Source organism: Typha latifolia, chromosome 8 (assembly GCF_019914945.1).
Source record: "Typha latifolia isolate L0001 chromosome 8, TyphaL0001v2, whole genome shotgun sequence".
Taxonomy (NCBI): Eukaryota; Viridiplantae; Streptophyta; class Magnoliopsida; order Poales; family Typhaceae; genus Typha; species Typha latifolia.
Window position 1 is genome coordinate 8,722,239 of NC_133093.1, and position 11,462 is coordinate 8,733,700.

At 34.8% G+C, this 11,462-nt stretch overlaps 2 protein-coding genes across 2 annotated transcripts; one reads left to right on the forward strand and one right to left on the reverse strand.

The window, feature by feature from the left end:
• Positions 1 to 4,300: 4,300 nt before the first annotated feature.
• LOC140794498 (myb-related protein 340-like) lies at positions 4,301 to 5,870 on the reverse strand. Its single transcript, XM_073146577.1, has 3 exons — positions 5,374 to 5,870; positions 5,120 to 5,249; positions 4,301 to 4,992 (listed from the first exon to the last, which is right to left on the reverse strand). Exons 1-3 carry the CDS (start codon positions 5,513 to 5,515, stop codon positions 4,575 to 4,577), a joined length of 690 nt encoding a protein of 229 aa, XP_073002678.1. The 5' UTR covers positions 5,516 to 5,870; the 3' UTR covers positions 4,301 to 4,574.
• A 3,477-nt stretch (positions 5,871 to 9,347) lies between these two features.
• On the forward strand, positions 9,348 to 11,333 carry LOC140794348 (protein CANDIDATE G-PROTEIN COUPLED RECEPTOR 7-like). Its single transcript, XM_073146362.1, has 3 exons — positions 9,348 to 9,850; positions 10,087 to 10,417; positions 10,697 to 11,333. The coding sequence occupies exons 1-3, from the start codon at positions 9,348 to 9,350 to the stop codon at positions 11,186 to 11,188; spliced, it is 1,326 nt and encodes a 441-aa protein (XP_073002463.1). The 3' UTR covers positions 11,189 to 11,333.
• The last annotated feature ends 129 nt before the right edge of the window (positions 11,334 to 11,462 follow it).

Genomic DNA, 11,462 nt, shown 5'->3' on the forward strand with positions numbered 1-11,462 from the left:
TGTACAAAGGCCACACATGAGACAGTTTTAAAGCATACTTGTACGTAATGTAGATTATCGAGTATGCGTGTACGCAAAGAAGGTCTCTAATATGCTACCCTACGATATGACTCCCATTTCGAGACATTTGCAATGCAAAATATTATTATTATTATTATTATTAACATTGATGTAGATATATGTCTTATATTTTCATAGAGAGAGAGAGAGAGAAGGATTCAACTTTGCTGAAGATAATTACAAAGCGTACTTAATTAGTAGCTAGTTTGTTTACAGGAAGTGCATACATCACTAGGAGTTGTAAAGTACTGTCTTCTTTTTCTAATTGAGAAAATATGAAGATGTGTCCCTTTTTGTCCTGCTTGTAGAATAATATCATTACAGACACTGGATAAGGTTCTGGTATCTTGTGTAAAGAGTTTATTATAAGTCTATTCCTGCTATCAAAGGGATAGGAATATTTGGGTCTGCATTTATTGCCTTATAACAAATTTCTCATGATTTATTACATGATACTCCAATTTAAAAAATTGGGTCCAATGTCCACTTGTTTGATCATGTCATCAGTCAAGCTTTAAACTTTAGATTAATTAATTATCAATTTTATCGGATCCAAAATTCTCGAGAGATCCCACCTATTATTAATCTCGTTTGTATTACTTGTCTCGATACTTGAGGGTGATGTATGAGAGCCACACATAAAAAAGAGCAATAAGACATAATATACGTTATTATAATATTACTTGTGCGCAATGTAGATTATTTGATATACGTGCATCTCATATGCAACTCCACAAAATAATTAATTTTTACATGTATGCAATATTATATTTTTTTCCTTTTCTTTCCAGAAAAGTTTTATTATTTGTTTAAGAATTTTTATAAATCACACCATATATCTTATTTATTTTCTGAATCACACCACATTTTTAAGGTCTTTGTAATCCCGACCCCCTACTTTTTCTTTATAATTCTCATTTAACACTCTCCGTTAATTTGAACCGTACCGGTAAAAAGACATTTTGTTATAAGATATGAAATGATGTATAAATACCTAAATTATACATGTCTTCTTCAGAGGAGGGGCGAAGAGGAGAAAAAATAACGGTAAGAATGTTTTAGTAATTTGATCGATAATAATTAGTCAAAATAACGTCAAAGTGTTAAACGATAATTATAGAAAAAAATGAGAGATGGAGTTATAAAATTATCAAAAACGAAATATGAATCATAAAATATATAAAATATACGGTGTCATTTATAAAATACCCTTCTTTTTAATGTCTACGGTAGCTTGATGTGTGTGTGTGTGTATATATATATATATATGCATACTAGTTTGCATTTCCTTAAGGTATGAATGTAGAAGTAGTCGTTTAAAGGAATTATCTTCCACCTTCCATCGTGAGAAGATTATCTCCAGTGAATTTGGAAAGGATTCAAAATTGTTAAAGATAATAACACAGCGTGCTTCATTATGAGCTATAAAGAAGGAAGTGGGTATATCATTTGAGGGGAGATTCTCCGGTAGATAGAGTATCTTGAACTAGATTTAGTTAACTTGGTGTTTGATTTTAATCTTGACTAAGAGTGTATTTATTATTTATAATTTAATGTGACGTAAAAAAATAAAAAAATATTAGTTTTAGAGAAAAACAAATGATACTTAAATTTGATAGACGAAAATACTCTTTTCATATCATAATATAGTTATTATTATAATATTATAATATACGTATAGAGTCTATGAAGCAGTTATGTAGAAGAGACGGCAACTTGGTGACATGGATCGTTTTGTTTTTGGCGAAGGCTGCAATGAATCTAACCATTTGACTGAAGGGCTAAAGTTATTAATTCCAAAATTTTACAAAAGAAGACAAAGTTAGAAGTCAATGCATGGCTCGGTTCTCAGAGATCTCAATCATATTTACTATTTACCGCCGCCAATTTATTAAATCGGAGTTAAACTTAACTAAATCTCTGAGTGAAATTAACTATATTAAAAAAGTTACGAAAATTTAGTCATTTTAGTTATAAGGGTGTTTTAGTTATTTTAGAAATAAAATATCTCTATTTAATAAAATATTATTATAATATTAGTTTAAATTTAACTAAGAGTATTTTTTTGTACATATTTATTAAATTATAAGGCTTGAATTTTAGATGGTAAAAAAATAGGATGTAAATCATAATTATATTATAAAATAGGATATACATTTTTCTGGTATTTAAATTGGACTTTACCTTTGTGAATGGGAAATTAGTAGGGCTCTTCTACCGGTAAAATAAAAGTTAACATATATTTTATTTTCAAAAAGAAAAAAAAAGAAAAGAGAAATAAAACTGTGAAATGTTTTGGATCTTGATTATTATGAAATATTATGCCTTAAGAAACAAAAAAAAACATATAATCTGTACTGTTCTAGTATTCGACAAAGATAAATACTATGATGTTTTAAATAGTTTAAGGAGTTTTTATTTAACAAAATAATGTCAACTATTCTGGAATACAGAGGTATTTAGATCTCACAAAGTTTTAGCCGATACACTTAAGCTATGTGTGTCGTTGAGTTATTACTCTAAACTAATTAAATCTTATTGAAATATTGTTCTAAGTCGTTGAATTGACGGACCGCTCCTCCAAATCAAGCCAGGCCGTCGAAAGAATTTACTTTATAAGTTCTCATCCAATCCTTATCGGTAGAAGAATATCCCAATAGTCACTCTCATATGCCTCCATAATAATAGAGAATAAATCCCAACCTTAAATGTTGATGTCATCTCAGATTCTGATACTATTGTGTGCTTCGATCAATTTGTCCACCCTAATATAATCCATCCAGCAGCATATGTACTAAGATAAACTGGGAATAACTTTTGTGGATTGTAGAATATCTTCTAGCTGTACTCTTATAGAACTAGGACGATGAATAATCCTAATAAAAAATCCTCATATGGATAGGATAACTTTGAATGACCTAGTTCTAATGATCTAGAGTGCAGTAGATGGATAGATGATAGATAATAAAATTTTGACAACCGCTAGCTCGAATATCCTATCTGTTTGACAATCAATCAATAATGTAGGGTTTTCAACTATGCATGGCATTCTCCAATTAATAATACCTTTTAAATGCATTGGTCCCATAGAATCTTTTATATAGATCATGGAGGATCCTTTTGCCACCCACAGTGACTGTGGATAGCTCTGTCCACTGTTTGAGGTTTCTTCGGTTGGCATCTAAGTGCCAAAAATGCAAAGAGAAAAAGATCTAGATGACAAGTACTGAAGGATATTCCTAGAGTCATACACAAACCTTTAATTTTTAAATTCTAATGCTATTTTTCTGGTCAAGACCATGTATTATTTCAAAAAATTTATACATCTGAATATGCTATATGGGCATTCTTTCAAACTTTGCCAGCAGAATTAAAATATTTGAATATTTTTATAACGAAGATGCTATTTTACATAGAAGATAATGACTTATGAGATGTTCATGGGAATCAAATGTGTTATTAGGTCCCATGCAACTGGGATAAAAACTAGAGGGTTTACAACTTTACCTAAATTTTTTAGGTTGATTTGGTTGGATTAATTCTAAATGAGTTAGAAATTAGAATGGTAGTATAAGCACAATTTAGGATACTTTTGTGGATATAAATAAATCTTAAGAGTAAGAGTGGAGTATGATAGAGTGATTTATAAAGGTCCCAAATCTACGCTCATAAAAGCTTATCAGCTTTATCCAAACCCTAGTTCTCCTGGTCTCCAAGCCCATTTTGTCATGGGGATGAAGCCCAATATAAGGATGAAGTCCTCCAATACCCTAAAAATTTATAGATATATACTGCAAGTATGCTGTAAATTTGAGTAATATAAGTAGTTGTGTCTGCATTAAACTATCAAATGTTAATTGAGATGTTTACATAATTGCCACCGATTTTTTTTTTAAATGTATATTCTTGTTAGAATATAACATATAAAAAATACTGTTTTATAATTGTTTAATATTCTAAAATAGTTGGTGAATTATCACGGTAGTAGAGGTCGTGAGTTTGATCACCCCATATTTAAATTAAGTACCAAAGTGCATCGAACCTAAAAATTGGGGAAAGTGTGAAGAAAATTTTAAAATCTAAAAACCATAGTTTTTCTACCGATTTAAGTTTTATTTTGAATAGTTGGTGAGTTAACAAAATTAATATTTTGCTTGAGGTTTAATAAGATTTCACCATCTCTTACTATGTCGGTAGATGAATTATCTCTCACTTAATCCTAAATTAACTACAATAACTCTGAGTTAATCTGGCATCCTGTATATAATTAGCACGCCTTAGTTTTATCTTATGATGGCCACTTAGAGACCAACACCGAAGCTTTTGGCATCACAAAGTAAAGCTAAATGACATGTTAGCTTAGGTTACTTTGCATGCCTTATCCACCGACACGACACAAAAGCCTCCACTCTTCTCTCTCTCTCTCTCTCTCTCTCTCTCTCTCTCTCTCTCTCTCTATATATATATATATATATATATATGAGATAGCCACTAGCTAATATATTCCTGTATAATTAATAGAAAGCAAGTACTTGATCTTGCACTGGAAACATGCCACGACACCTTCCATCGCCTTCATCGAGGTTCCACAAGCTCCCCCAGGAGCCGTCCTCGCTCGATCCATCGCTCATCGAGCCGCCATTGGCGTTACCTTGAAGGGTATAGGAGACAGGGTACATGAAATCCATGTCATGCATCACATCGCTCTCTTGATCTTCCACTTGGTTCATGATCGATCTCTTTATATCTACCATCCGCTCTTGTGGCTCCTCCTGCTCCTCCTGTTCCTGCTCCTGCTGTTGTTGCTTGAAGAACTGAGCTCTCGCTCTTTCGACGTTCTTCGAGGGCTTATTCCTTTTGAAATGAGTCCTCCAGTAGTTCTTGATCTCGTTGTCCGTCCTTCCGGGGAGATTTCGTGCAATTGTAGACCACCTACATGATATAAAATGTTTTTTTGTTTATATATATATATATAATAATAATAATAATAAGAAAAAAAGAAGATACATATATAGTTAGCTATATAATTCATTCATAAGTTGTAGGCTTTAGTCTCCACCTGTTTCCCCACAAGGCATGCAGCTCAAGGATTATGTTCTCCTCCTGAGGAGTAATCTTGCCTCTCTTGAGATCAGGCCTCAGGTAATTCACCCACCTAAGCCTACAACTCTTCCCACTCCTTCTTAACCCTTAAAAAAAAACAAAGAAAGATCGAAGACAAAAATTCATACAAACCAAAGAGATGATCACCAAGTTTTGTTACTTTAACTCCTAAAGCTAGACCCAATATATATAGTGGATAAATTTAGTTACCTGAGAGCTTGGAGACAGAGTTCCACCTCCCTTCACCATGGTTGTTGACATGGTGTATTAGGAGCTTGTCTTCTTGCGCAGTCCATGGACCTTTCCTCCACTCATCCTCTGGACTACTTGGCCACCCACATCTGCCATCCATAGCACCACTGAATCTGCTACAACTCTTTTGGCTCTTGGTGATTAGAATTTAGACGTTTCTCCCTCTCAGTGAGACAAATGGCTCAATTCATGTATTGCTGCTGTTGTTGTTGGAGGATATTTATGCCCATGGTAAACTTATCAATATGTCAGTCCTTGTCAGGAGCATCCCATCCAACTTCCACTCATTTGTTGTAGGATGAGTTTACTAGAATGCCATCCGTGTGGAGATAGAATGACATATTTTTTTGCAGCAAACTGGGTTAGCTGATTGAAGAAGCTTCGTCCAGCACCAAATTCTTTTTTCTTTTTGATTCTCATCTAAGCTCGAAATAATATGGTCGGAAATGAAACACAATGGTTGTCATTCTTTAGATGTAGCTATATATCCACATCCATCAAAAGCTAGCTCACTATGTTGTGCTTGAGTCGACTTGGAGTCAACTCTTACCATGAGTATTTACTTGTCGGAAAATATCTTTTCTCAGACATAAAAAAGAATAGAATAGAATAGAATAGAATAGAATTTGTTTCATTTCAAATCCCATGTACCCAGGATCCCTAGATCAAGCTTGAAATGAAATTAATTTTAAAAATATAAGTGATAAAATTAAATTTAAATTACGCATTTTTTAAGCCGAGGCTTAATCCAAAGATATAAGAAGAAGTCATTTAGATGTTGATCTAGAAATTAGTATTAATAATATGTATTATGTGTGATATAATGTTAAATGTTATATTATTATTTTTGTTTCATTCCAACAATGATGACACACGTGAAATAATTCTTTTCATAAAATTGACATCGGCGACACGTGTCAATCATCCAAGAACTCGAATCCCGAAAACCTTGGAGGGTATTTCGGGAAAAAGAATTCCCAAGGCCATCGATCGAATCGGATCGATCCCCCGGAGCATTTCCTAGTGACATAATTAGTAGTTCAAAAGTTGGTACGGACCACTTGCCACACCTCCACGTACCCCCGCTCTCGCTTTTATAGTGTCGTAGGCTTTAACGGCACTCACCCAATCACCCAAAGTGACCAAAAGGAGAGCTACACGTAATCTAAGCCAATATAGAGTATAGTGGATATATATATATATGATATATATGGGGTTTTTGTTCCTCTTGATAGAGCCCCCACATAACCAATGCCTAATCACCACATTAGTATCTCTTAATTAATAATTAATTCATGGTCATTAACACTCTTTGTTTATTGTCAAGGATGCTTGTTTCCGAATGCTATATCATGAAAGCATGAAGATAATTTATTTATTTTAATATTTTTTACGCGTGCGGCGATGACTTAAACGCATCGCAATGCCCACACCTAACACATTTGCACAAATAATTGAGAGAGGCATGAAACTATATATATATATATTTTTATTAAGTAGTGGTTAAAGAGTGTAATTAAGTTCTAAGGACAGTGTTCGGAGGAAAGGAGCTTTAGGTGGAACATCTTCTTTTTGAATCAATACATTCTAAAGAAATTGGGGATGAAGTGTGTCATTGCTTCTAAAAGAAAGAAGCTACTATATATAATGTTATATTTTCTTGATCAAGGAATTATCAATCATCCATACATACCGATGAGAACTTTTGGTTTGTACCATTAGGACAAAGATAGTTAAAGAGATTCTCTAAATTTTTTTTTTAAAAGGCAAAGGCAGGATGAAGAATATTAGAGTACTCTGGAACATGCATGTGTGTGGACAATAATGAGGGTATTTCTAAAGTTGTACTAGAATATATCATGCAAAAACCTAGATGCCAACAAGGAGTTACATATGACCCGACAAAAGCCTATCTTGTTTACTTATATTTATTTTAATTTTCTTTATATTAACGTAAGAGAGCTTATATGGTATAAATTATTTTAGTGTTTAGTTGTATATAATAAAGTTTGTAATAATTATACTTCATGTGATATAAAATTGAAATGTTAGTTTGACCGATAACTAAAATTTTATAGTAATGAATGCATGAAAAGAAGAAAGAGAAAAAAGAGAGCGAGTAATTGAAATGATAGTTTATTAGAATAATATGTTTTTAAGTATAAAATAGTAATTGATAAATATAAAAGTAATAAATTAAAGAAGAGAGTAGAGAGAAGTATGTATTATCATACTAGTATAAATGTAGGTACTTATTTACTTGTTGTTGTGCCAGTATAAGGTGGTTTAAAGTATAATAAGTATATTCATATTTCATGAGTGAATAAAGGTATTAAAACGGGATGCCACTTTCTTAGCCATTAGATGATTATATATATATATATATATATTCATTCTTGAGGCAAAATATACATCCAATATCTCGGGAGTAATAACATATATAATTTTTTAACAAAAAGGTACTGCTGATTTATAAAATTGAAGAGTACAAAGTAACTCATGCTTCTAATTGTATGGAACAAAGAACAAGTAGTGGAAATGGTTGTATCCCAGGATTTGCCTTGCTTTGATTATCAAGATAAAATTAATGTACTTTTTTTCATGTTGTGCTAGTATAAGGAGGCTCACAGACAAAATAACTTTATTCATACTCCACGAGTAAACAAGTTAATTAAAAGAGTAGGATGTCTCTTTCTTAGCTATTAGCTTATGTATATATATATATATATATATATATATATATATATATATATATTTCACTCTTGAGGCAAAAAATGCAGCCAATATCTTTGGAGCAATACCATCTGTAATTTTTCACGAAAGGGTAATGCTGATTTATAAAATGGAACAGTAACTTTTATTTTCTAATTAACTCATTCTTCTAAATGTATGCCCTTCTTCTTGTTAAGAAATAAAGAAATAGTTGTATCCAGGGGTGACAAAAATTGACTCGACATAATAACTCGGATTTTAAATGGGTTTGGATTTAATTTAATCAGTTTCGAGTCTTAAATAGGTCAACCCATCTAACCCGATTATTAAATAGGTATTATTTATATTTATTATTTTAATATGAATAACTTGTTTATGACCCGATAACCCAATTATGACACAATAATACGTTCATGACCTGACTAAACTGTTTATGACCTAATTAACCCATTTATAATATAAAAATATTCTTTTGCAACCAAATAAATATGTTTATAACCTAAATAATTTATGAAAACTTAAATATTTTGTATCATTGGATGACTCGTTTATAATCCGCCTGTAACTCATTTAATAAATGGGCATCAAATGACACAAAATATTTAATTTTTTATAAATATATAGGTCATGTTAGTCTTTAGAAATATTTACCCGTTTAATAAATAGGTTGTGTTCACGTTTACATTATCATTACCTTACTCGAACCGGACTAACATGAACTGATTGCCACCCGTAATTGCATCACTAGTCGCCTTGCTTTGATCATCAAGATAAAATTAATGCATATCCCTTTGTATACCAAGTTAGGTTAATTACTCTATTCTTAAATACAAATACAAGAATAATGCTTTTATAAGAGATTACAAGCTATTATTTCAATTTAGTTTTATATTTGGTCGTATTCGAGTTAATATACTAAGATACAAGATAATAGGGGTGATATATATATATATATACGAATTTTGTTATGAATTATTTATAAGTGTCTATTAAATGAATCGTGTTTAGGTTTAACCCTACCTGATTTTGAAGTGTTTATAAATATATCATTAATAGGAGCATAAAGGGAAGTTATACAACATGGACGAGCGCAAACGCAGTCAAAATTCTACTCTCTGACCGTCCCAAAACCTCGCCATGCAAAGCGAACAATCCGTTTCGTCTCTCTCTCTCAACCCAATTCCATGGTCTCTACCACCATTACGTGATTAAACCATCCGATGGGGCATTTCCACAAACACCTCCTCCTCCTCCTCCTCCTCCTCCTCATTAACGGCCTCCTCCCCATCGCCCACTCGGAGATCAAGAAGACCCGCATCGAATCCGATCCACGACCCATCATTCTCTTCGAGCAGTTCGGCTACACCCACAGCGGCCACGTCGTCGTCTCCGTCAAGGGCGTCTCATGGAAGCCGCCGCCCCGGGTGCAGCTCTCGGAGATCGACCCGCGGCTGATGGGCTTCTTCCTCATCGCCGCCGAGATGTACCCGAGCGTGGCGAACGAGTCCACGCACGCTGACGAGCGATTCTGCCCCCTCGAGAGCCGCTTCGTGGAGCGCGTACTCGTCATGGAGGAGCTCGAGGTCGACTCGAGCTGCACCAGGGAGGTGGTGGTGGAGAGGGACGACGAGTATAGCCTCTTCTTCGGTAGTTGCCAGCCCGGAGTCGAGGTCTCCATGGACGTGCGTACGGAGATGTACAACGTCGACGCCAGCGGCAAGAGGTGCGATAATTCTTCAGAAAATTTTATAAAAACACCCTGCAGTTTTTCCTTTATTATCATTCACATTTATGAAAAAAATGTGGTGATTAATGTACTTAACGTGTATTAATTTAAACATTTCAGATAGTAATTTCCAAGTTAACTTACTAATGATATTTAATATATATATATATATATATATAATAGGGAAGTAATGATATTTAAAATGTACATAAAAGCATTTACTGTAACGCCAGGGACTACCTCCCCACGGGGAGAGCAATAATGCCTCAGCTGTACTTCTTCTTCTTCGTGGCGTACTTGGCATTCCTCTTCGCGTGGTTGTATCTTTGCGTCAAGCATCGTGCGACGGTGGACAAGATCCACGGGGTGATGGCGGCGCTGCTGCTGTTCAAGGCGCTCAAGATGGTGTGCGCCGCCGAGGACACGTGGTACGTGGAGAGGACGGGGACCCCACACGGGTGGGACGTGGCGTTCTACGTGTTCGGCTTCTTCAAGGGGGTGCTGCTGTTCACTGTTATAGTCCTCATTGGGACCGGGTGGTCCTTCATCAAGCCATACTTGCAGGTCTCCTCCATTCATTCCTAAAACTTTAAAATCAATTTGTTCGTCTTAATTAGTACAAATATCTAGCTTGAAACAGAGTGTTTCATCCGAAGCTCTCATAATTTTTAGGAATATATCAAGATAATTAAGTGAGGGTATTCTTTTTCAAAAATGAAAAGTAAGCCGTATTTTTATGAGTAGGCACGTAGATTGTTGAGATTAATATATATAACGATGGTTTGTTGTACGTACGTAGTATCATTCTCATGTGAACTATACATTCATGCATGCATGCCGCAGGAACGAGAAAAGAACGTTCTGATGATCGTCATACCAATGCAAGTGATTGAAAACATCGCGTCGGCGGTGATCGGCGAGACCGGCCCGGCCGAGAGGGACTGGCTGACCTGGAACCAGATCTTCCTCCTTGTCGACGTCGTCTGCTGCTGCGCCGTCTTCTTCCCGATCATTTGGTCCATCCGCAACCTCCGTGAGGCCTCGAAGACCGACGGCAAGGCGGCGCGAAACCTCCAGAAGCTGACTCTCTTCAAGAAGTTCTACATGGTAGTTGTGGGTTATCTGTACTTCACAAGGATAGTAGCATCTGCACTTGGTGCACAACTTAGTTACAGGCTTCAATGGGTGGTCACTGCAGCTGTGGAGGCTGCAAGCCTTGCCTTCTATATGTTCGTCTTCTACAACTTCCAACCTGTGGAGAAGAATCCATACCTCTACATTGGTGAGGAGGCAGCTGCAAGAGTCCTAGAGATGGAAGACATATTTGAGCTATGACTAGTTTGGTGTTCTTAATTGTCTGGTTACATTCCCTGATTATTTTAAGAACAGTTCGCTGCAATGTGATTTTGTTGGAGTTGCATTCTTCATATCTGGAAGGGACTGTTAAATGAGATATGGATTTGTACTCTTTATATCTTGAAGGGACTTGTTAAATGAGATAGTGAATTTTACTTAATTCTCTCTCACAAGGAAGGAATATTGTTAGTACGTAACAAAATACCTATTTCCTGGTCCCTTCACAGGGGTAAGAATAATTTAGAAAAAAAGA

Coding starts and splice junctions, on each gene's coding strand:
- LOC140794348 (XM_073146362.1), top strand. CDS start 9,348: ATGGGGCATTTCCACAAACACCTCCTCCTCCTCCTCCTCCTCCTCCTC. Junction 9,851..10,086: donor GTCGACGCCAGCGGCAAGAG/GTGCGATAATTC, acceptor CTGTAACGCCAG/GGACTACCTCCCCACGGGGA. Junction 10,418..10,696: donor TCATCAAGCCATACTTGCAG/GTCTCCTCCATT, acceptor TGCATGCCGCAG/GAACGAGAAAAGAACGTTCT.
- LOC140794498 (XM_073146577.1), bottom strand. CDS start 5,515: ATGGATGGCAGATGTGGGTGGCCAAGTAGTCCAGAGGATGAGTGGAGG. Junction 5,250..5,373: donor CTCTGTCTCCAAGCTCTCAG/GTAACTAAATTT, acceptor TTTTTTTTTAAG/GGTTAAGAAGGAGTGGGAAG. Junction 4,993..5,119: donor CATGCCTTGTGGGGAAACAG/GTGGAGACTAAA, acceptor TATATCATGTAG/GTGGTCTACAATTGCACGAA.